The 27409-nt window shown below is 42.7% G+C and overlaps 1 protein-coding gene across 1 annotated transcript in view; it reads right to left on the reverse strand.

Moving 5' to 3' along the window:
- The window catches only part of PARD3B (par-3 family cell polarity regulator beta), a 1801259-nt gene that overhangs the window by 1111421 nt on the left and 662429 nt on the right, over window positions 1–27409 (reverse strand). The window contains 1 exon segment of the mRNA XM_040441847.1: window positions 16085–16255. Within this exon segment, the coding sequence (XP_040297781.1) occupies window positions 16085–16255 (171 nt within the window).

The following is a 27409-nucleotide window of genomic DNA, read 5'->3' on the forward strand; positions in this document are numbered from 1 at the left end:
TTTGAGCAGCATTTATATGGTAGTCGCAGAGTCATGATTCATAGAGGAAAAATACATGTTGACTGTTTAAGTACGGCTCTTCGATTTGGTGGACCGTGGTATTCAAATCACCAAGGCTGATGTGGAGTCTAAATGATTTATTAGCTTTCTGTCTTCCATGGCATACCAACTCCTCCCTACCTATTAATTCGCATAGATCTGGTTGTCATATAACTAAAACCAGCTACAAATTAAAAAGGAGGATAATGTAAATCTACATCATCCAGATTCTGCTAAACACTAAATAAGTGCAATTTCAGACGATGATTCGGGGACAGAGTCCTGAAGCATCAGGTTTTGTATATTACAATATACAAAGAAACAAAAGCCATGTAATCAGGATGCTAAAAGAAAGCACCTTACATTGGCTCTAGAGATGAACGTATTTACTCAAATTCATTTTGGGGCCGATTTGGATGAATCAGCCGTCAGATTTGATTTGGTCAAATTGAAAGCACCCCAATTGCCCTAAGAGGTCATGCATGGCACGCCGATGTCTCCTAGGACAGTTTTCAGCCCATTTCAAGCTCTTTAACACCAATACATTATTAGAAATGTCAAAAGGGACACTGAGTAAATGGGTAGCCGGGGGAAACAAACAACCCGCTCAAACACACACTTTCAGATCTTATTTTAAAATCAAAATTTTTTCCAAAATTTATCCGTTTTTGGGGGTAGATGCCTTCTTCTCTGTCTTCTGATCTGTACCACCATTTTAAGTAATGCGTGTGAAACTCATATTTGCTGAAAGTTGTATTTGCTGAGAAATTTGAAATTAATTTGAGTCATGTAGAATTGAGTTGCTCATCTGTAAATGGCTCCTTCACTGCAGACACAACACTGTGGAACAGGGCAGCTGGTATTTCTCATCCTTTGGAGTAATAAAATATACTATTCCTCGTTTTCTAGTATTGCTATGGCATGGTGAAAGGAAAAGACTATGCCACCCCAGAAGTCTCACAACGCACTACTGTGACAAGGTGACAGATTGAAGAACACTATAGTATCAGCGGAAACTAATCAGATGTACGGGCACTTGAATGTCAGCAGGTTTCTGCCATTACCTCAGATCAATATATTGTAAAACGTCTTTATATTCCACATTACCAGCAAACGGTAGGTATAAAAATAATATTTTCTATTCAAACTGCACTTCCTACTATGATAGGGAGGGTTCCAGCTACTCTGCACTGTAAACACACTTCATGTTCATAAGTGGCCATGGCTTCTATATCACATACATATTGCTATTAAAGAAGAGGCATGTGGTAGTTAAGGCAAAGCACAGGACAGGTGCTACACCGCACCATAGTAATACCATGCCCTTTACTGCAGTAATGGGAAACAGCAAAGCATAAAAATCACGCCTATAAAAGTGCCATGTGGTCTGCCTGTGTACTTCAATGCACTCACATTTATACATACACAAGTAAATATAATGCATGTCTTTCAGCATGTATTCATGGTCTGTGCTCCCCTGCTCCACTTATGAGTTTAGCCGGCAATACAACTCCAGGTTCATGAATCATCCCCCAGTATTAATGGAGGGATCTATCCCAGTGCTAATAAATCTTGCTTATATTTATGTGCCTTTCCTACCTATGTGTGGATTATAAAGTCTGTGTGGGTTTATCAGGATCATTGGTCATGTTTATTGTATATAAAAAGCACACATTTTAGATTTATAGAATAGCATTCAGAAGATGAGAGTGATGATGATGATACAGAATTGTAAGCAGAGCAACATTAAAGCTCAGAAGAGCTGCACAACAGTCAATAAGGCAAATACAGACATCTCTGGAAGATGGGTATAGTGCCACAGAAAGCTACAGCATCCAGCACAGTAGCCAATAAAATATAACACCTACTGGGGTGGCTGCAGTATGCCAGGGGATCAAGTAATGTGAATGTTTCCCAGAATAGTCCTATGTATATGAATATTAAATACTTCAAAGAGCAGTCTAGTACGTGTGAAACAAAGCAGTTTCCCCTACTATTTAGGTAATTAGTGTGGTAATGTGTACAGTATAGTGCTGGAAGGCGTGTATATCCCACCCAGATACCTTAGCTGGGTGAGATAACTAAAAACCAGAAATCTGCAGTGGTTTCAGCAAAGTGTAGTTTGCTGAGGCAGTTTTGTCTAGATTCTGTTCTGGGCTGGATTTTATTTGGACTGGTGCGTAGGTCTGGTAGTGGGATCTGCCAGGCCACACCCTTCCAGTACATGTGTTGCCTTTAACCTGAGGAGATCGCAGGGGAGGCCTGCTGTAATCAATGAGGAATAAAACAACCCTCAGTATGAGTCTGGGGGAGAGGAAGTGACCCTAGAGAGGGGGAAGCTTATGAGGCTCTGTGTGGTCTCAGCCAGGAGGGAAGAGGGGCCATGAGGCTGTTTGAAGACAGATCTCTCCCCTGTGTGGGACTATGCCTGGAAAAGCCCAGGAAGCTGGCTGGCTTGCTGGCTATTGAAGCTTGATTCCCTGTGTGTGACCTGCAATCAATAGGTGAGCTAGATCAGAACTTTGTGTTAGTTAGAGCCCAGAAGGGCAGAAGACTTAATCATTAGTCAGACCACTCATGGAATACTGTGTACAGTTCTGGGCTCCTGTGAACAAGGCAGACATAGCACAGCTGGAGAGGGTTGAGAGGAGGGCAACTAAAGTACTAACTGGAATGGGGGCACTACAGTACCCTGAAAGATTATCAAAATTAGGGTTATTCACTTTAGAAAAAAAGTCGACTTAGGGGAGATCTAATAACTATGTATAAATATATCAGGGGTCAGTACAGAGATCTCTCCCATCATCTATTTATCCCCAGGACTGTGACAAGAGGACATCCTCTGCGTCTGGAGGAAGAAGGTTTGTACACAAACATAGAAGAGGATTCTTTACGGTAAGATCAGTGAGACTATGGAACACTCTGCCTGAGGAGGTGGTGATGGTGAGTTCACTAAAAGAGTTCAAAAGGGGCCTGGATGTATTCCTGGAATGTAAGAATATTACAGGTTACAGCTACTAAAGATGGGTCGTTGATCCAGGGAGTTATTCTGATTGCTTGATTGGAGTCGGGAAGGAATTTTTTCCCCTTAAGTGGGGGAAATTGGCTTCTACCTCACAGGGTTTTTTTTTTTTTTGTTTTTTTTTGTATTTGCTCTGGATCAACTTGCAGGGTAACAGGCCGAACTGGATGGGCAGATGTCTTTTTTTGCCTTATAAACTATGTTAAACTATGTTTATGCTGGTGCTGAAGAGCCAAAATAAAGCACCAATTGGACTTGAACCCCGCTGTCTGAAGAGAAGTCTGTCAGTGCCGACCCCTGAGAGAGAGCGATTCCTTAACCATAACCGACTGCTGATACTGTGACAACCGTTTAATGGATATTTACACCATTACTACCCTCACACAGACAATAACTATTATGTTGGCATATTCCATCATGGAAAAATACTGTAAATTAGGAGCATGATGCATGACAGCCACTAACACACCGCTACAAATAAGACTTAACAATTTTCAAGGATCAACAATCAAATTTCATTGAAATTAAAAAAGTAAATGTCTTAATAGAGATAGATGTCGAATTAACTACAAGGTTCTTGCCAACAATCTGTCTCAGTCCTAATATAGAACCAACTCCTGACAAAGCCGGAGAGGACCTCATATGGATTGCAATAAAAGGCAATCATTTCCATGGTTGTGTCAGTTCATTTCATCATTCTCAGTCCAATAAATATATATTTATTTGAAGATTTCACATTACAGTGTGGTTTCAGTGATTATAAGGATATGCATCTCTAGTGGTTGTGCCCAAGGATGCTTCTGCAGCCAACATAACAGGCACATTTGGTAGGTAGTAGTTTACGGCCTTGCTTGAGATGGCTAAATTACTTCTTGCATAATAATCGAATATTAGGACTTTTGGTTGACTAAATGTATTTAATTCACTAATGCATTTACTAATGGGGAATTGATGTGGGCAGTGCCACAAATATAGGTGATAACTATATTAATGAGCCTTTAATTTATTTCTGTACAAATATCTTTATATGGTCAGAAAAGCCACTTCATCTTACAAAGGCACAGCAGAAAGATAACATGTGTGAGGTGTATGTGCATGGACCCCTACAGACAAGAAAATTGTAAATTAAAGGAGTTTTCAGAGACTTTTTAATTGATGACCTATCTTCTGGATATGTTATCAGTAGCTGATCGGTTGGGGTCCAACACAAGGAATCACTACCGGCGCTCCTGCAAATGCTGTGGTCTTCTCGCAGCTTACCAAGCACAGTGCTGTACATGGCACAGAGGCTGTGCTTGGTATTGCAGCTCAGCCGCATTCTCTTGAATGGGGTGGAGCTGTGCCTAGGCCATGTGACCAATGAACTTGACACCAGTGGTGTAGGGAAAGCTGCGAGCAGGCTGCAGCGCCAGCGCCTTCGCAAACAGCTGGGTGTTAAACCCCCACGAATCAGATACTAAATTCCTTTTAATAAAGATTCAATACTACTTAAAGGGGTTATGCAGACAGTATACACTCACCTAAAGAATTATTAGGAACACCTGTTCTATTTCTCATTAATGCAATTATCTAATCAACCAATCACATGGCAGTTGCTTCAATGCATTTAGGGGTGTGGTCCTGGTCAAGACAATCTCCTTAACTCCAAAGTGAATGTCAAAATGGGAAAGAAAGGTGATTTAAGCAATTTTGAGCGTGGCATGATTGTTGGTGCCAGACGGGCCGGTCTGAGTATTTCACAATCTGCTCAGTTACTGGGATTTGCACGCACAACCATTTCTAGGGTTTACAAAGAATGGTGTGAAAAGGAAAAAACATCCAGTATGCGGCAGTCCTGTGGGCAAAAATGCCTTGTGGTTGCTAGAGGTCAGAGGAGAATGGGCCGACTGATTCAAGCTGATAGAAGAGCAACGATGACTGAAATAACCACTCGTTACAACCGAGGTATGCAGCAAAGCATTTGTGAAGCCACAACACTCACAACCTTGAGGCGGATGGGCTACAACAGCAGAAGACCCCACCGGGTACCACTCATCTCCACTACAAATAGGAAAAAGAGGCTACAATTTGCACGAGCTCACCAAAATTGGACTGTTGAAGGCTGGAAAAATGTTGCCTGGTCTGATGAGTCTCGATTTCTGTTGAGACATTCAAATGGTAGAGTCCAAATTTGGCGTAAACAGAATGAGAACATGTATCCATCCTCTGATGGCTACTTCCAGCAGGATAATGCACCATGTCACAAAGCTCGAATAATTCAAATTGGTTTCTTGAACATGACAATGAGTTCACTGTACTAAAATGGCCCCCACAGTCACCAGATCTCAACCCAATAGAGCATCTTTGGGATGTGGTGGAATGGGAGCTTCGTGCCCTGGATGTGCATCCCTCAAATCTCCATCAACTGCAAGATGCTATCCTATCAATATGGGCCAACATTTCTAAAGAATGCTATCAGCACCTTGTTGAATCAATGCCACGTAGAATTAAGGCAGTTCTGAAGGCAAAAGGGGGTCCAACACCGTATTAGTATGGTGTTCCTAATAATTATTTAGGTGGGTGTATATTGATGACCTATTGATTGTCATCAATACAAAACTCCTGCAAAACCCCTTTAGAGTCTAAGTTCAGGAGCTCTATAATGCACAAAGGCCTCTTCTCTCAAAATAAGGTAACTGGAAAAAAAAAAATTCGGATCACTGGCACTGCCAGGATATGGATTAAAGGAACATCAGGGGGGATTCAGTAGATTCACGATAATCTTTATTCACAGGGTTGTCAGCGCGTTTCTGGGACAGAGCGTCCCCTTCATCAGCACAGTAATGGTAAGACATGCACAGGGAAACTTTAAAAAGGCAAATTTTTGGCGGGCTGATTGAGGAGTGGGGAATGAGGAGGTACACAGGTGTGTTTTACATAATTAACTGAGTCTGCAGTTAGTATTGTAGGGTAGTTTGCTCCTCCCCTTATTAGTTTCATTGTATTTATATTATTTATATTTATATTATAAGTTTCTATCCACTCCATATTGTTGGTTTCTATATTATAATCTCATTCATTTCGTTAAGACCATGCAGGATGAGTGTGTTTAGCTGGTAGATCCAATAGATCTCCAGCTTCTGAAGATCAATTCTGTTGTATGGGTTGGGCGGAATAAAATAGATCTTTCTTTTTCCGGAGTATTGGCACAGTGACTTGATAAGCTGTGTTTTGCGTAGAGTTTTTGTATGTTGTGTCGATGTTGATTTAGATGGCAACATAGTTCCTGGGTTGTACGCCGTACATATTGGAGGCCGCATTCGCATTCAATCATATAGATTACATATGAGGATTGACAAGTCAGGTGATGTCTGATGTCAAAGTAGGTTTTGTTGGTATTTGAGGAAAAGGTTGTCTTGTGTGTGATAGTGAAGCAGCAGAGACTGAGGGGAGTGTTGCATTTGTAACTCCCTAATTCTTGGGTGCCTTTGGGAGCGTGTCCCTCTGGTGGTGCTTGGGTTTGCTTGGTGCCAATACATTTCTGATGGTGGGGGCGTGTCTATATGTAATTTTAGGTTTATTTGGGAGAAGGTGTGCAGCTTGTAGTAAAATGTGGCAATGTTTTTGTAGAACTTGTAGAATGACGGAGATTGATATGCTGAATTGTGTGATAAAGTGGTTATCTTTTTTTTGCTCAGTTCTAGGCATTTTGTTTGTGTTAATTGCAAGCTCTTTTTATACGTGTCTTGTATGATATTGTTGGGGTATTGTTTTTCGTTAAATCTTTTTTCTAATATCTTTGCATGTGTGACAAAATCCTTATGATTACAGTTTCGCCTGATCCGTTTATACTGGCTATATGGTATATTTTTAAGCCATTTTTGTGGTGGAAGCTGGTATAATGAATGTAACTATTAGTGTCGACAGTTTTGAAGAAGGTTTTTGTCATTAGGGTGTTTTCTTGATTAGGGATAACCATGTCTAAAAGTTATATAATTTCCTTGCTAAATTTTGGGGTAAAAGTGATACCACAATCTGTGTTGTTTAGGCTATTGCAAAACTGTAGAGCCAACTCCTTGTCCCCGTCCCAGATAATAAACAGATAATCTATATATCTTCTGAAGTGGATTATGTTGTCCTTAAAGATTTGGTGGCCCCGAATATGTATCTCCTCAAATTCGTCCATAAAGAGGTTTGCGAAGGATGGCATGTCTGGGTGGAGCCTGCTGCCTGGGAATCTGCCTAAGCTCTGCCCACACAGTACTGTGTTGTTGTTGTTTTTTTACAGAGGGGGCACAGAGGGCATTTCTACCATGGAAGGGGCACAGGGGGCAGTACTACTACAAAGAGGGCACAGAGTGCATTTTTTACCATGGAGGGGGCACAGAGGACATTTCTACTACTAAGGGGGCACAGAGGGCTTTACTACTGTGAAGGGGACACAATGGACATTTTTTACTACAAAGGGGCATGGAGGGAATTACTACTACAAAGAGGGCACAGAGGGCAATACTACTATTGAGTGGACACAGAGGGCAATACTACTACAAAGGGGGCACAGAGGGCAATACTACTACAAAGGGGGCACAGAGGGCAATACTACTACAAAGGGGGCACAGAAGGCAATACTACTGTGAGGGGGCCAGAGAGCATTACTCCTGTGAAGGTGGTGGGCATAACGTATGGGGCACTGAGTGGGCATTATAACTGTAAAGGGGGCACAATGGGCATTATTACTGTTATGGGGACACAGTGAGGGCAGAACTACTCTGAAGGGGCACAGAGAGGGCATTACTACTGTGAAAGAAGCACAGAGAGGGCATAACTACTGTGAGGGGGGCACAATGTGGGCATAACTACTGTGAAAGTTGTACAGTGAGGGCATAAATACTGTGACGGGGCACAATGAGGGCATAACTACCGTGAGGAGGCACAATATGGGCATAACTACTGTGAGGGGGCACATATCTGGACAAAACGACTATTATTGCTGTACACTGATGGCAATACTACTGTGAGGGGGTACCAATTTTTTTTAAGGGGGGGGGGAGGTGTGCCAGAGAAAGGACCCTAGGCATGCCACTGCCAAGCTCACAATCCCCAAATATTATCATCTACCATGTCTACAAGTAGGTGGATTTCTGCTTTAAATTTAAACACATTTTATATAAGTAATAATAATATAAACCTGCTTATTATAACTAAAATGTTGCTCCAACATGGAGAGTTCCTGATTTATTGTACCCCTATAAGGTTGGTTTCATACACCACGTTTTGACTCATTTTCTTTTTTTTTTTTCATGGCATTTTTCTCAGTTAAAAATGTGTTAGCCAGTAAAATAATCAAAATGTCTACAGACACAGGGGAAATTAAAAATTCACCCAATGCCTTTTTAGCTTAAAAGGTTGAAAAGCCCTAGTTTTGTGACTTTTTCAATGCTATTGCAACTTTTCTTTAGTTGCAACTGCCATTTTATGCCACCCTCGACAGATTTACAAACAGGGGACATGGCAAGGTCAAGATGTAGGTGAGACTATCGGCCCCGGCACAGTGATTGTTTTTTATACCAGTAACTGGCATACATATTGACTGAAATCTATGTCAGCTACGAGAGCCTCATAATAAATTACATGCCGATGCAGCACTTGCTGGTCTTGATAAATCAAGGCCAAAGTGTTTTGGGTTCTTTTTTTTATTCTCATCATGAATTGGGAATCAGTGGCTTTTCTTCCTCAAAACATCATCCTGCTCTGGGTACAGGGCCGGACTGGCCTACCGGGAAAATTCCCGTTAGGCCGGTAGCCTTGACTGTCGCACGGCCGGCCGTGCCAACAGCAAGGAGGCTCCTTGAATGGTGCAGTATATTACACAGAGACAGAGTGACTGACAGAGAGAGGAGCCCATCCTCCGGCTCTGCCCCCAACAGCAGGCTCCAGCACGGACATTGCCCGGAGCCTGACTCCTCCCACACATATGACTGATCACATGATCATGATATCACGGAAGGTCCTTTAGCCTGCTAGCTGCTGCTTGTGCAGAGCTGTCATCCGGCTGTTCAGGGCTGTGTGTCAGGTAGGAGGCTGAGTACAGAGAGGCTGGTGATTTTCAATATCAATAGGAGTTTCAATAGGAGAGCGATTGTTTCAGCAGTAAAGAAAGACTTTGCATACAAAGACAGTTATGTGTGTGGTTTAGGACACATGAGGGGACATTAATAAAGTAATGCTGTGACACATAGGGCCATGAGAGGGGCCAGCATAATATGCTATATGTGTGCCATTCACACATATAGCATCTTATGCAGGCCCCCCTCATGGCCCTATGTGTCATAGCACACATCCCATATAAAAGTGCATCATCCATAGGTCCCCCATAACAGTGCCATCCACAGATCCCCATAACAGTGCCAACCACAGATCCCCATAACAGTGCCAACCACGGATCCCCATAACAGTGCCAACCACAGATCCCCATAACAGTGCCAACCACAGATCCCCATAACAGTGCCAACCACATATCCTTCATAACAGTGCCATCCACAGAGCCTTTATAACAGTGCCATCCACAGATCCTTTATAATAGTGCCAACCATAGATCTCCCATAACAGTGCCAACCACAGATCCCCCATAACAGTGCCAACCACAGATCCCCCATAACAGTGCCAACCACAGATCCCCATAACAGTGCCAACCACAGATCCCCCATAACAGTGTCATCCACAGAACCCCTCCATAACAGTGTCATCCACAGAACCCCTCCATAACAGTGTCATCCGCAGATCCCCTCAATAACAGTGTCATCCGCAGATCCCTTCCATAACCGTGTCATCCACAGATCCCTTCCATAACAATGTCATCCACAGATCCCTTCCATAACAATGTCATCCACAGATCCCCCATAACAGTGCCAACCACAGATCCCCCATAACAGTGCCATCCACAGATCCTTCATAACAGTGCCATCAACAGATCCTTCATAACAGTGCCATCCACAGATACCCCATAACACTGCAAATAGACCTCTAGCACAATTCCCTTAAAATATCGCATTGCATATCGTTATCACATCCCGTTTGGTAAAAGCTGGTCTACTGTGATAATATAAACAATGGGGGTTCTACAAAAGAGCTATTGTGGGGCAAAATTCATATTTGTGTTTACACACGTGTTTTAAAATGAATGCTTTCGCCTTTTATAAACAAGTAAATAAGGACACAATGCTGTGTGGCTGGTATGCAACTTTTTCCAGGGCTGTTTTTTATCCCCAGTCCGGCCCTGTCTGGGTATGGTGTTTTTATTTCTAAGATTTTTCTCTATAGGCTTCTTTATAAGACTTCAAAAATGGTAAGAAAAAAACTTATGTACAAAACATAAAAAAATCTAAATTCACTAGTAAAAAAATACGCTTGAAGCATATGATTTAAAAAATTTAAATTAAACACACCTCTGCAAATGTCCTGCAAATATGGGCAGAAAAGTGCACAAGGAAGGTAGGTCTCCCTTCCACTAATAATAAATATCAAAATCCAGCCAAGCTTTTGCAGGATATTAAGCAAATAAGTGATGAAGAATGGAGGAAGAACAGTAAAGCTCTGTCACGGCCGGTTCTATTCACACAAGGTTTCATTATACTCACAAAGGTATAAAACAAGCATTAAAAATGGTACACATACATAGTTACGTTGGAGTGTTGCTCCATCCTACTCAACTTTGACCAGTCCTCGGGTTTCCCAGAAGAAACCGTAACTGGCACCGCCTCACTATTGGAGGCTCGTCCCCATATGCTTTCTAGCAGAGATTCGGGACAAGTATGCCTGATCCATATGTGGAGTTTTCATGGCTAACAGAAATATTTGGATAACTGCACTGCTGAGTATGGACTACTGATCTCAGAAAATTGACTGAAAGTTCTGTGTTCCACCATTTTTCAACACTTAGTTACTTAATTTGCTGTGCAAGATCATCTGGATTTTGATATGAATTTCATTTACATGTTCTAAAAATACGTGTGTGTGTGTGTGTGTGTGTGTGAAGGGGGCCAAAGGGTGATTTCACATTATGTATTTTTATTATTATTATTTTTTTTTTTATAAACACAGCTTTGTTAGGCCAATAGGAAACGGCAAAACACATTACAAATACTTTTTCCTTTGTTTTGCATTTTAAGATTTTGCACCCTTTGTAGAAATTGCAGCATGCACTGCTTGTGTCATTTGCCCTTATATTCTATAAAAAATTAAAAAAAATGGAAAAAACATTTGACAAAAAAACGCCACTCCAAAAATACAAGAATTTGAAGGTGTTTTTTTTATAGGAAAAAAAAAGAAAAGAAGAAAAAAATGTAGTCTGACAGCAGACTGAGGCAAGAAAAAATGGATTCAACATTGCAGTCTAGAATGCTAGTGTACAGAATATCAGAAAGAATGGCTGAAGGTGAATACAGTTGCTGACTCTCATTAAACCCTTCAGCACATTCACATTTAGTAGGTAAACAAGGATGATATTTCACCCCTACGTGTAAATTGTGCCTATATTTAGCTCTATGACATATAAATATGACTATAATGCCAAATCTATCAAGTCTCAATCAAGGATATCCTGTGCCATAGGGCTCATGCACACGACCGTATGACCTTCGAGACATACGGTCCGTGAGCGGGCCATATGTCCCAGAGCTGCAGACATCTTGGGCAAGGGAGAGATCAGCATCATAGGTGACTATGATACTGTGCGCATCGGGCCGCCCACAGGACTATTGTCCTGCACTCATATGATCATATGAGTGGGAGGCCCGATGGGCACATTATCATAGTAACCTATGATGCTGTACGCTCCCGTACATGTATGCCGCTCCGGGGCATATGGCCCGCTCACAGACCGTATGTCTCAGAGGTCATACGGTCATGTGCATGAGCCCATATTAGACAGCAATTGACTTTCAGGAGTGGCTGTTGTGAAGGGCGTGATATGGTCTCAGCACCAGATGATCTTTTTGTAAAAGGAGTCGATATATAACTTATTCAGGAAATTCAGTAACCCATATCTGCCTGTTAAAACTACATAGTGACACATCTATATTTTTCCAATCTGTTTTTATTTTTATATACTTATATTTATTTATTCAGTTTCCTGAACATGATTATGGGGGCAGCCATCTTGACTGACCTGACTGACAGTTTTTACACAGCAATAAAAAAAATAGCTTTACAGCAGCCCCATGGTCCATAGACACAATGGTCAGGAGAGGACCTCACTGACTTCTATGGGAGAGTTTTCTAAGCATGCTCTGTGCCCTGTGCAGATTTCAATGTACAAGGAAAGAATAGATAAGCTCTACTTTGCACTCCCAACACCCCTTCCATTGGCCAAAATCATATATCACATACCTAGGTATAAAAATTAGTCCCAAATGGAGCGAATTATATTCCCTCAACTACGCCCAGATTCAGAACACCTTTAGTCAAATACTATCTTCGTGGTCCTTACCCTTTTTGTCCTGGATGGGTCGTAAAAACCTAATAAAAGCAATACTACTCCCTAAATTGACATACCTGTTTCAGACTCTACCGATACCACTCCCAGTATCTTTTTTCAACAATTTACGCAGAATTGTTAGCAACTACCTTTGGGACGGCAAAAAACCTAGATTAAATCGGAACCTATTAGCCCAGCACAAATCAAGGGGAGGTATGTCGGTCCCTGACTGGAGATTATATTACGAAGCCACCCATATTGCCAGGATAGTACATTGGCTAAGGACGGACGAAAATAAACTCTGGCTCCCATTAGAAAACCTACTAGCTACAACTCCCCTTAGAGCATTGCTTTGGAAAAAAAATGATAAACCTATCTCCCAACTCACGCTAAACGTTATTACACAATCCACCCTTTCATTATGGTACCAGTATATGGACACCCTAAGTCCCATACTGTCCCCCTTAATGACGATAACAGACATCACAGAATTACATCAGGGGAAATATAAAGACACAGGTCTCAAGTTTAAAGATGTCAGATCCATCACGCTACACTCCTTTCTTAATCCAGAACAAATGGATGATCCACTGAACCACATCCCAATGCACACACTACATAAAGCTCATGTTCGCTCGCTAATAAAACCGTATCTCACCCAAGTTACAAGTTCCAGGGAACTAACACAATTTGAAAAATTGGCGGCCTCCTCCAACCCTCCTAAACATTTGCTATCGCAGATTTACAATATTTTACAACAAATTAAATATCCATGCACTAGAGGTTATCTGGGGGACTGGGAAAAAGACCTAGACACCACTTGGTCCACTGCAGAGATCAAACAAATATACCTCAAATCTCACAGTATTTCTAGATGTACCCGGCTTCAAGAAAACTCATATAAGATAGTTACTAGATGGTACCGTACACCCGTGAGACTTAAGCAGGTGACCTGTCTAAACTCAGACACATGCTGGAAATGTAAAAGCTCAAGAGGCACATATATCCACATGTGGTGGGAATGTCCGGTAATCAAACTATTCTGGACCCAGGTACTCGAAATAATCAAAGAGATATGCACCTTAACACAAGACCCAACTTTGGCCTCTATTTTCCTCAATATTCGCCTAGATAATGTACCATTAGAGAAAAGAATACTTTTCCAGCCCCTCACCGCTGCAGCTAAACTATTGATACCTCAACATTGGAACCAACAAAGCTCTCCCACCCTCTCACAGTGGCTACATAAAGTTAACCATATTTTCCACATGGAAGAACTTTCGGCATGGGAACTAAGAACACACGCTAGGTTTCGTAAGGTTTGGGATGGTTGGGTTAAATGCCGCGCCTCTACTCCTGTTATACAACTATTAACTGACTCAATTTAAATAACACCATGGGTGATCATAGCCCCCACCATATAATTGAGGTCCTTCCCTTCTCTCCCCCCCCCCTCCTATTTCCCTCTCCCAGTCCCTGCCCACTTCTCCTTCAATGACGGAATAAAGAATTATCCAACTTTGGAATAACACATTTACACCTCCTTCCGTCACTCACTTCGTTTTATGATTCCTCCTTTCAACCTTATAATGCTCAAACTGACTAATTGTATTATTTGTCTTTATGCTGTGCATTGTCATAACATCTATTGAAAAACTGAACTTTATTCTTCATTATGTATACAATGTACATTTTTTGTTATATAATCTACTTTTCATAAAATCAATAAAAAGAAAATTGAAAAGAAAAGAAAAGAATAGATAAGCTCTGACAATCACCTATTATGACTGGTGGATCCTGTCTTATCTATACACAGAGGTGATATCATTACAGGCAGGATTAGAATGAGGTAACTCCAATAAAGTAATCTGGCACCAATTATTAGACAAAGTGGCAAGTGCAAAAACTGCAGGATTTTTGGTTTTAGTTTAAATATAAAAAGTGACATAGAAAATTTTATATAAAATCATAATTTTTTTTTTTTTAAATGTTAAACATAAAAAAGTGTTTTTAAAAAAAACAGGTCATTTTCTGATGACACATTCCCTTTAATTTAAATTCTACTGCCCTATTTTTCAGTACATTAGTCCATTTAGTGCCCAGTGAAAATAGATTACTTTAACCTGTATATTCAAATAAGTATATATGGAGGGTAAAATCATAATTAAATAGGGATTTTTTTTTTTTTGCCTTAAAGTCACTAGAAAGTCTTATCTGGTCTTCTTCTGGCCCGCACTGCACTGTGACCTGATGTCACACAGTGTCAGTTCGCGCCTACCTGCACTACATCTTGATGCTGTACACAGTCAGGACATAGTGGGGAGTGTAGGCGAAAGAAGACACGGGAACGTGAGTGCAAAAATTCTGCACCAATTTTTATATTTCATAACGTATGCTTCTTTGTTTGCAAAGTCTTTTGTGCTGTCCACACAGAGATATTGTCCATAGAAGGCTGGCTGATGGAGGGTCATGTGACCAGACAAATCACCTCCATGTGATGTCTCTAGTCAAAAATGCAGCACCTTTGGGAGTTTAGTGCAGGTGCAGTGTGTTTTAATAGAGGAGCCAGCACATGGAGGCGATTTGCCTGGTCACAGGACCCTCTAGCAAGGTCTAATGGCACTATTGATGGTTGCATACAATGTGGTGGGAAGCGGGGGGAAAAAAATTATAAATGAAGTGAAATTGGAAAAAAAAAAACTCAATTCAATTACAGTTTTTTGGGGTTTTGTTTTTACGGCATTCCCTATACAGATACTTTCATTCTCCAGGTCAGTACAAATATGGCAATACCACATATGCATATTTTTATTGTGTTTTTATACTGGGGAAAAAAACAACAACAACTCTATAGCCTCTATATTCTGACCCCTATAATTTTTTTGTGTTTATGTATGCAGAGCTATGTGAAGACTCATTTTTGTGGAGGCGATCTGTACTTTTCAGCGATACCATTTTGGAGAGTGTACGACTTTTTGATCACTTTTTATTAAATTTTTGTGGGGTGAGAAGCTACCAAAAAAAAAAGACAGGCCATTTGGAATTTTTTTCTGTTTTGCTGTTTCCGTATGGGAATAATTTTTTTATATTTAATAGTACGGGCAGTTTGCTTTTCTCATAGACTCCAATGTATTAGCATTGGAGTCTATGAGGATTTTACTGTATTTCTATGGAGTCCTGCTACTGGCAGGGGCTCCATAGAAATTACTAAGCAGCAGCCTTCTGTCACACAGGAGGACAAGGGCTGCTGCTAACACACTCTTGCTTCCCCGATCCCCTCGCGGTTCCGGGTTTTCAACATTGAGATGCTGTGGTCAGGATTGACCACGGCATCTGATACATTAAATGTCCGCGATCGGCCATACAGCAGGCACCCTGATGCCACTTCCAAATCCACAAAAATACTCAGGAGATTAATTCTAATTCTTATCATGATTCAGTGGGGTAATTTCATGAATTAGTATTTTTTTATTTTGTATTTTTACTTTTCTTTACAGGCATTCTACACAAATACATCAGATCTATTCTTATAGCTAGCGGTATATTCTGTACATGAGTCCAGCACTTACCTCTGTTTGCTTATTCAGCTTACGTAAAATAACCAGCTGAATCATCCCTCGAATATTTCCCTCCATAGACATGGACCTCCGCAATGTTTCCATAGCTTCTCGATTGGATTTGCCGAGTAAGCTCTCCCCATTCACAGCCACAAGCTGATCATTAACTCTCAGACGTCCATCCTATAAACGAAAACACATGTTGTCACCAGGAGGAAAAATACAATTATACTGTATGTAATAACATAGAAGTACAGTATGCGGCTCATCAGGTCCTCATACATATCACCAGAAACTAAATGGTGATGTCACAAGTATAATTAATATCTGCCGCCAGGGAAGATAAGCGGCTCAAGATTGGTTTCTTTTCCATCAGATTGCTCTCCTTAATTTACATTACCAATCTTACTGTAGCCTCCTGGACATATTCCACTAGAGTTATTTAGAATCAGGTTATTTATTGATGGAGATTTATGAAAACTGGTGCAAAGGAAAATTGGCCTAGTTGCCCATGGCAATCAATCAGATCACTCCTTCCATTTTCCAAAGGAGCTCTGAGAAATGAAATCTGATTGGCTGTTATGAGAAACTAAGCCAGTTTTCATAAATCTCCCCATTGTGTTATGGTAACATTACAGAGCACTAAAAATTGTGGCATCCGTTCAACATAGGGTTCCATTGTGTAAAAAAAAGTTAAAAATAAAAGTGTACTTTTTTTACCATTGTAAAAAAAATAAAAAAAATAAAAAAAAATATTCGTTTATTTTACCACACACTGCACGGTAGAAGAATGTGGGGTCCTGCGTTTTTGTATCTTTTTTTTTGTAATATATACGTCAAATGGAGGCATAAAATGTGATGTGAACCCACTTTACGTGGATATAATGCCCCTTATAATAAGATTTAATGCTTGGTGATACTTTAGCTATAATAAAACTAGGGATGTCCCGATACCGGGCATTTGCACGAGTACATGTACTCGTGCAAATGTCCCCGATACCACTGCCGATACCTGTGCGCCGCTTCTATGTGTCTGTGTCCGTCCGCGGCCTGCCCCTGCACCTCGCACAGCTAACAGCTTCAGAGGGCAGCAGCAGGCACTGTGTAATAGGAGCCGACAGTGGAAGCTAGCTCCGCCCCGCCCCTCCCCGCCCTCCAACCAATCAGAGACTCACAGCACAGGGAGCGTAGTGCAGGGACTCAGAGAATCGTCTGACAGTTTATTAGTTAAAAGAATCCAATGAGTCACAGACCGTGTCACAGAGTCCCTGCCAGACTTCCTGCTCTGCGGCTCCCTGTAAGTCCGTCCGGGGGAAGGGGGGCATTATTAGCATAGCATGTAGTGGAGCTGTGTGTGTACAGGGTGCATGTAGCAGAGCAGGAAGTCTGGCAGGGACTCGGTGACACAGTCTCTGACTCATTAGATTCTTTTAACTAATAAACTCTCAGACGATTCTCTGAGTCCCTGCAATAACTATACATTGTAATTATATCAGTCTGCTCCACTGCATTCACTGCAGCAGAGCTGTGTTTGCCAGGAGCAAGTCCCTGGTGATAGTGTCTGTCTTCTATGGCCCTGGTCCTTCCCTTCCTGCTTGCAAGCTGCACATTGATCTCTAAAAGCAGGCATTAGGGCAAGAAGAAATATACATTACTGTATGATGGCCACAAGACTATTATACTGAGGAGGGGGGGCTTCAAAAATTGTTTTCCTGACTCCTTACAGTAGCGTCTCCTTGTGGCCGTCCCATACAGTATAACGTCTCCTTGTGGCTGCCCCCATACAGTGTAACCTCTCCTTGTGGCTGCCCCCCATACAGTATAACGTCTCCTTGTGGCCGCCCCCCATACAGTATAACGTCTCCTTGTGGCTGCCCCCATACAGTATAACGTCTCCTTGTGGCCGCCCCCATACAGTGTAACGTCTCCTTGTGGCTGCCCCCCATACAGTGTAACGTCTCCTTGTGGCCGCCCCATACAGTATAATAGTGGCTGCCCCCATACAGTATAACGTCTCCTTGTGGCTGCCCCCATACAGTATAACGTCTCCTTGTGGCTGCCCCCATACAGTGTAACCTCTCCTTGTGGCTGCCCCCATACAGTGTAACGTCTCCTTGTGGCTGCCCCCATACAGTATAACGTCTCCTTGTGGCTGCCCCCATACAGTATAACGTCTCCTTGTGGCCGCCCCCATACAGTGTAACGTCTCCTTGTGGCTGCCCCCCATACAGTGTAACGTCTCCTTGTGGCCGCCCCATACAGTATAATAGTGGCTGCCCCCATACAGTATAACGTCTCCTTGTGGCTGCCCCCATACAGTATAACGTCTCCTTGTGGCTGCCCCCATACAGTATAACATCTCCTTGTGGCTGCCCCCATACAGTGTAACGTCTCCTTGTGGCTGCCCCATACAGTATAACGGCTCCTTGTGGCTGCCCCCATACAGTATAACATCTCCTTGTGGCTGCCCCCATACAGTATAATGTCTCCTTGTGGCTGCCCCATACAGTATAACGTCTCCTTGTGGCCGCCCCCATACAGTATAACATCTCCTTGTGGCTGCCCCATACAGTATAACATCTCCTTGTGGCTGCCCCCATACAGTATAACATCTCCTTGTGGCTGCCCCATACAGTATAACGTCTCCTTGTGGCTGCCCCATACAGTATAACGTCTCCTTGTGGCTGCCCCCCATACAGTATAACGTCTCCTTGTGGCTGCCCCCCATACAGTATAACGTCTCCTTGTGGCTGCCCCCCATACAGTATAACGTCTCCTTGTGGCTGCCCCCCATACAGTATAACATCTCCTTGTGGCTGCCCCCATACAGTGTAACGTCTCCTTGTGGCCCCCCATACAGTATAACGTCTCCTTGTGGCCCCCCATACAGTATAACGTCTCCTTGTGGCCCCCCATACAGTATAACGTCTCCTTGTGGCCCCCCATACAGTATAACGTCTCCTTGTGGCCCCCCATACAGTATAACGTCTCCTTGTGGCCCCCCATACAGTATAACGTCTCCTTGTGGCCCCCCATACAGTATAACGTCTCCTTGTGGCCCCCCATACAGTATAACATCTCCTTGTGGCTGCCCCCATACAGTATAACGTCTCCTTGTGGCTGCCCCCATACAGTGTAACGTCTCCTTGTGGCCGCCCCCATACAGTATAGCGTCTCCTTGTGGCTGCCCCCATACAGTATAACGTCTCCTTGTGGCCGCCCCCATACCGTATAACGTCTCCTTGTGGCTGCCCCCATACAGTATAACGTCTCCTTGTGGCTGCCCCATACAGTATAACGTCTCCTTGTGGCTGCCCCCCATACAGTATAACGTCTCCTTGTGGCTGCCCCCCATACAGTATAACCTCTCCTTGTGGCTGCCCCCATACAGTATAACATCTCCTTGTGGCTGCCCCATACAGTATAACGTCTCCTTGTGGCTGCCCCCATACAGTGTAACGTCTCCTTGTGGCTGCCCCATACAGTATAACGTCTCCTTGTGGCTGCCCCCATACAGTATAACGTCTCCTTGTGGCTGCCCCCCATACAGTATAACGTCTCCTTGTGGCTGCCCCCCATACAGTATAACCTCTCCTTGTGGCTGCCCCCATACAGTATAACATCTCCTTGTGGCCCCCATACAGTGTAATGTCTCCTTGGAATGTTATAGTTCTGTTTTTGGGCCTTTTGGTTGGTCAGTGGTCAGAAAATACATGTGTGTGTATTTTATTGTTAAAATTAGTATCGGTAATTGGTATCGGTGAGTACTTAAATAAAAGTATCGGTACTCGTACTCAGTCTTAAAAAAATGGTATCGGGACATCCCTAAATAAAACCAACATATATATATGAGAGAACAACATGTATAGCCTAATCCACTCACTGACAAAATAACAGACCAAAAAAAAAAAGGGAGAAGAGTATTGGGGAAAAACAGTACAACTGAATGGAGGCTCTAGGACCCTGTAGTGTCACCTCTAGCCTGGATACAAAATGAGATACGGTTGGGCATGGAGGTATACAGCTTCTGTTTGGCATCCTGCTGTACATTTGCCCACAGATGTTAGAGCTGTGTCTCTAGAGCCTACACACTCATAGGATGCTGAAGCTGGTGTCCCGGCTGGTTCCATAAATGCTCGATGGGCAATAAATCTGAGGACTGGGCAGGCCAAAGACGTGTGTAACCTCTGCTGTGTGTGGGTGAGCGTTATCCTGCCCTGACATGGCACTTCTATCTGGGTACATTTTTATTTATAATTTTTTTACAATGAGAGTATATTTATAAAGTTATTCTCTTATTACTTCTGATCTTTTATTATCTTTAAAGTATCCTTGCTTTATTATTGCATGAATGCCGGCTCTAAAAGTAGAATTTCGATGACAGGAGTATAACAGACAATTGCATTATTTGCAATTCTCTAAAGAACAAGAGTATAATCATAGAACACAGTATGAATGGAGAGGGATCCAAGGCACACATGCACATTATTGTACGATCAACGTACAGTGGTGAGTGAATCCTTTTGTCCTTGTGGGGTGTCTGGCAGTGAATTTCTCTCGCCCCATTTAAAACACACACGCTCAGCAGAACAGGGTGTACAAACCAGGAGTACGGGTACCTTTAGTAGAGAGCAGCTGATGAAGAGTGTGGTTTAGGATGGGGCTGCACAGGAGAATTAGTCATTGTAACACGGCATGGCAGCATTACTTCCAGTTATAGAGCATTACTTTCAATGAGACCGCCAGTTGGTCACAGAAGAGTACCACCCAGGAGAATGGAGTCGCAAGCATATTGGTTCCAATCATACAGGGAAAAAGCAAGGCTAGAATGTTGCAGAAAACTAAGAGCTATAGCGAATGTGCCTCCACCCTAAAATAAGCCATTTCTTTGTGTTTATCTGGGGAAAATGACATTTCCCAAGTGCTGCTGTTCATTGCTGCTTATTTACAAATAACTGAATAGTCTATCGACAGCGATCATTGCTTCTCTCTCAGGAGAGCGTGCAAGCCATACCGCTTCCCGTTATCTAATTTCAGCTCTGCTATATTGCATTTTCTAATGAGGTGAAAGGGAGCAGAACACCATTTGTTTTAATGAGCATCTAATGTTATCGAAAACATATTCATTCAATGGAATGGCTATGAATATAAGGGAAATGAATGGCTGGAAACAGATTTCTATTTTGTCAGACAGTCTGGAAAGTCAATATACTGTATAGACACTGCCACTGACTTCATCAAACAAGTCCACTCCAGGTTAATTAAAACTTCAACACCACTATAGTTCATCATCAATGACCTTGCACCCATCACATCAGCTCCGAACAAAAGATCTATTCCACCCCCAATGCTGTGGCCTTTCCTTCCATATTCATTCTCTCAAGTAAGAAAGTGAAGCTTTGGTTTGTAACTAACAAGTTCTTTTTAGAGAATTGCATAGAAAGCAATTTTATTGTACCCCAATATGAGAAATGTTAACGGTGGTAGCAATCCCCTACAAACCTACATGGCTTCTGACAACTTCACATAGCTTGCAATAGCTCTGGCCACTGTATATGAAATGTGTATTGTATTTTCAAAGTGTGTTAAAACTATTAAAGGGCTATCGGAGACTTTGAGATTGATGTCCTAACCTTAACATAGGCCATCAATACCAGATTGGTGGGTCTGACTCCTGACACCTCCTATAATCAGCTGATTAAAGGGGCTTTTACCCCTCAATGTTTACTGGACACAGTACTAGATGGTTTTCATGGGCTGTGCCTGGTATTCCAGCTCAGTGCAATTCATTTGAGAGCTGCAGTACCAAACATAGCCACTACAAAACGTGTGGAGCTGCCCCTGATGAAGAACAATGAAGAAGACACGACACATATAGTGCGTGGTCTTGTTTAATCAGCTGATTGCGGGGGTGCCAGGATTTGGTCCCCCAGTAACCTGAAATTGAACTTAGCCCAGAATATAGAATGATATACAAACTGACAGTTACAGATAGGTAGAAGATTATTAGATAGATAGATAGATAGATAGATAGATAGATATGAGATAGATATTAGATAGATAGCTATGAGATAGATAGATAGATAGATAGATAGATAGATACAAGATAGATAGATATGAGATAGATATTAGATAGATAGATAGATAGATAGATAGATATGAGATAGACAGATAGATACAAGATAGATAGATATGAGATAGATAGATAGATAGATAGATAGATAGGATATGAGATAGATACAAGATAGATAGATATGAGATAGATATATAGATACATATTAGATAGATAGGAGATAGATCAGGTTACTGCTTAGCAATATCTGTTACTCATTGTTATATTTATGCTAAATAATTATTATAGGCTTATCCTAAAAGAAAAAAAAAAAAAAGCCTTCAGCCAGCCTCCCTGTAATGTATTAATCTTTTAGCATACTGAAATCCACTGGGTATGTAATTACTAAAAAGAAACCGAAATGTACACTTTTTAATGGAAATTTTATTTGTTCCGTAAACAGAGAGTTTCTTTGGCGCAGTATGTGATAAAAGCTGCAAATGGGGGAGAGGAAAACATCAAATGATACATTGCTGGAAATCTATATTCTTTCTACCGCAGGAACACAATGTGACCGCTTTGGTTTATTTTACTTGGGGGAAGGTTTATTGCACAAATGCAGGGTCTATGTTCGCAGCATATCACAGCTGTTTAAAATTCCACCCACAAAGGCGAGAGATATTGTAAATATATCTTCAGACCAAGAAGGGCTCTGAACTGGATGATTTCATTCTTGTCTCAGCTGTGGAATGCACAACCTCGGTGCAGGGAGAAACAATATGTATATTAACCTTAACATTATCAGTATCAATAAAGATGGCGACACCCGGCGAGCACTCCGACAGATCACGCATTGACTAGAGGCAATGTTGTGACACACACGGAGTATGGATGAGGGACACAATCTATGTGACAAGCCTGTGATGGCCACAACCTACGATGTATTGCCTTGGAAGAAGGGACGTGATCATTAGTGTAATGTTTTACTGAGAATAAACACTTGGCACAGGGAAACGTGGAGCTTCCTTGCTTGTAAAGCCAGATATAATACTGGCGGGAGAGCAGCTATGTAAATTGTATTCCTCTGGTAAATGTAAAGTGTCTGCCAGTAGGAACATTTCCTACACAATGTTCTAGACAAATCCAAAATCATATTACCTTAGACTGGTCGTAAATTATTTTGTACCCAGTACAACCTGGAAAAAGAGATAACTTTCACTGTGGTCTTTTTCCCACCTCTTTTTATCAGAAAGACAGTTCAAATAAATAAATCAAAGACAATTCAATGGGTGTGAATGTCTCCATTTTCTTTGCTAGTACATTAGAACACATTTTGTTTGAGCTGATATCTCAGATGCCGCCAAATTTAAAAACCAAGCCTCAATGGTTTTATGTTAAATATGTGCCTCTATTGCTTCTCTTCTCATGCCTGCTGCACTTTGATGTATACATATTACATCTGTAGGTAAGACTATGAGTGATGTTACATTGGTAAAAATGCTGAATATGGTGCAGGTGCAGACAAAGGGTTAAAGACTGTCTGTTTCAGATAATCTACATTTTATAAAATCACTGTGGGTTTTGAAACTGCCCGCCTCACTGTACTGAAGATCTCTGCTTGCTGCCATTAAGAACACTGATTGTTCACTCCTAGTGGATAAAAATTTGATAATGGTCACAAAGGTGCTGGGCCTATTACAAGCACGGGCGCACCATCCATGAGGCAAGTTGAGCCTCACACTTCAAGGGGGGTGGGGGGGGGGGCGCTCTACCTGGACTTCAGCAGCGGGGCAGTAATTTAGCCTCCAGAGCTCTGCATACATTTCTGTTTTTTGGGATTATTGCACATTGCTGTTTTATCACAATTATTGCTCCACACATAGCAGGAGAATGCACAACAAAAAATAAATGTGATGTACAATAAACTCTAGGTATAGATGTATCCAGTAGCTGCTGATGAACCTTAAAAAGGGATATGTTCACGTGACCAAATCACATGACCAGTATAAGGTCCTCAAGCCTCAACATAGGCAAAAAAGCAGCTTGTACAAGTGTGTGCGTACAGCACCATGTATCTTGTCCAGTATGCTGGATTAAATTTTCAGTATTTGATCCTATGCTGCATATATGCACATTAACACTTATCTGGGTGAAATTCTCAGTAGTATTTCCCCTCACTCTGTATAGATTGATACTGTACAGTACCACGTCTCATGTCCTTTGTACTGTGTGCAATTATCAGTATCTGCTCTTATTGTCTATATATGGACACTGCACAGTACCACTTCTACTGTCCTGTATACTGGGTGTAATTCTCAGTATCTGCTCTCATTTTGTATATATGGATACTGAAAAGAACCACTTTTACTGTCCTGTATACTGGGTGTAATTCTCAGTATCTGCTCTTATTATGTATATATGGACACTGCACAGTACCACTTCTCCTGTACTGCATGATGGCTGTAATTCTCAGTATTTGCTCTTATTCTGTATATATGGACACTGCACAGTACCACTTCTCTTGTCCTGTATACTGGGGGTAATTCTCAGTATCTGCTCGTATTCTTTATATATGGACATTGCACAGTACCACTTCTACTGTACTGTATACTGGGTGTAATTATCAGTATCTGCTCTTATTCTGTATATAGCACAAGAAACACACTCATCCACGATACCTAGCTTCATGTCCCAGTATGTAGGGCAGCGCAGGATACCACTCTCGAAGTCACACCCGTGCGACCAGGTGGTCAATTGGATTGCAGCAGATAATGCTTCCAGTCAGTTAAGCACCACCCTGCCTTCCACAAAGTCCAGTCTCAGTAGCCAAGAGTCTGGTCAACAAAATCCTCACCCTGATACTCCTTCCGTCCATCATGGAGAGTCATGGCAAACAAGTGATCCCACACTCGGATATTCCGAGGAGCTGTTTTCATCACCATTCCTTAATTTGGGCCTCTCGCCAAGCCCGTTTGAAGAGGGACATGAGGAGACCTTGTGCCCTGATTCCCAAACTCTGGAGCATCCACAGTCAGAAGAAGATGTTGGTGAGAAACGGCAATTCACGAGGTGGATGATGATGATGAGACACAGTTGCCAATAAGTCAACCGCAATTAGTGTCTCAAGAATTTCATGATGGGGATGAGACACAGTTGTCAATAACTGAGGGTGTTGTTACGTCAACAAGTCAGGAGGATGACCAGAATGAGGAAGTGGAAGAGGAGGTGCTGGACGATGAAGTCACTGACCCAACCTGGGAAGGTGGCAAGCCGAGCGAGGGGGAGGGATCCGCAGCACTGCAACAGGCTGGAAGAGGCAGTGGGGTGGCAAAAGAGAGAAGGTGGGCCACACCAAACAGGCCCGCAACTGTTCGCTGGAGCACCCCCTTGCAGCAATCTCCCTTGCCAAGGGGTAGGTGTTCCACAGTCTGGCACTTTTTTGAGGAAAGTGTGGATGATAAAAGAATTGTCATTTGCAACCTGTGCAGTACCAAAATAAGCAGGGGCGTGAACACTAGCAACCTCACCACCACCAGCATGATCCGCCACATGGCATCAAAGAACCCTAATAGGTGGGCAGAACGCTTGGGTCCACAACCAGTTTCTGTGGGTCACACCACTGCCTTCTCTTTCCCTGTGTTATGTGCTCGCCCATCCCCTGTCCAAGACGCATACCTGGATGCCTCCCGCCATGCACCTGGACCATTGCAAGCACCATCAGCTAGCACATCCACTTCTGTGTCTCAGTGCAGCGTACAGATGTCTATAACCCAGGCCCTTCAACAAAAGCGCAAATACCCAGCCACCCACCAACAGACCATAGCACCAAATGTGCACCTTTCCAAATTGCTGGCCCTGGCAATGTTGCCATTTAGCCTTGGGGACACTGAGGCTTTCCACAGCCTGATGGTGGCGGCTGTCCCGCGGTACTCTGTTCCCAGCCGCCAATATTTTTCACGGTGTGCAGTCCCAGCCTTACACCAGCATGTGTCCCATAACATCACCCGTGCCCTGACCAATGCAGTTATTGTGAAGGTCCACTTAACGACTGACACATGGACAAGTGTTTTTGGCCAGGTATGCTACATTTCCCTGTGAACATTGTGGAGGCCGGGAGCGAGCCGTACCCTGGGATGGCACCGGTGCTACCGAAGCCAAGAATTGCAGGCCCTACTTCCATCAGGGTTTCCGCTGCCACCTATGTTAGTGGCTGCAACACCCTCTTCTCCACCTCCACCAGACTGAGCTGTGGCTCTCGCCACTCAACCTACAACCAGGCATGGTTATGACTGATAATGGCCCTAACTTGGTGGCTGCTTTGGAACTCGGCAAGCTCACCCACATACCATGCCTATCCCACATGTTCAACCGAGTGGTTCAGCGGTTTCTCAAAACCTACCCCAATTTGCCTGAGCTACTAGTGAAGGTGTGCCGCATGTGTGCCCATTTCTGCAAGTCATCGATAGCTTACGTCGGTCTGGCAACGCTGCAGCAGCACTTGCAATTGCCAGCTCATCGACTGTTGTGCGATGTAAGCACGCGCTTGAAGTCCACGTTCCACATGTTCACCAGGCTTTGTGAGCAGCAGAGGGCAGTAGTGGAATACCAGTTGCAACATGGTCGTCGCCTTTCCAGTCAGCTTCCGCTCTTCACAAGCGACAAATGGGCATTGATGTCTGACCTCTGTGAGGTTTTACGCAACTTTGAGGAATAAACACAGATGGTGAGCGGCGATAACGCTATTATCAGCATAACCATCCCACCTCTGAGTCTACGCAAATGCTTGCTGCTCACAATTAAGGTGGACACTTTGCATGTGGAAAAGGTTGAAATAAGGGAAGACAGTACACAGGGTGATAGCAAGACCACCCTTAGTTCGTCTTCTCAGCGCAAATTGGATGATGATGATGAGGAGGAACAGGAGACGGTTGCCTCCGCTACAGAGGGTTGGATCCATGGAGGTTTTATTCCATCTGTTTAGCGTGGATGGGTAGAAGAGGAGGAAGAGGATGAGGAGATTTAGAATCATCCTCCTGATGAGGACAGGAAGTCTTGTCTGTTGGGACTCTGGCACACATGGCTGACTTTATGTTAGGCTGCTTTTCCCGTAACCCTCGCGTTGTACGCATTTTGGCCAACAACGATTACTGGTTGTTCACCCTTCTCGACCACTGCTACAAAGAAAACTTCTCATCTCCCATTCCTGTGGTGGAGAGGACGAGCAAAATGGTGCAATACCAGAAGGACCTTGTGGAAAAACTGCTCCAAAAATTTCCAGCTGACAA

Source organism: Bufo bufo, chromosome 7, assembly GCF_905171765.1.
Source record: "Bufo bufo chromosome 7, aBufBuf1.1, whole genome shotgun sequence".
Lineage (NCBI taxonomy): Eukaryota > Metazoa > Chordata > Amphibia > Anura > Bufonidae > Bufo > Bufo bufo.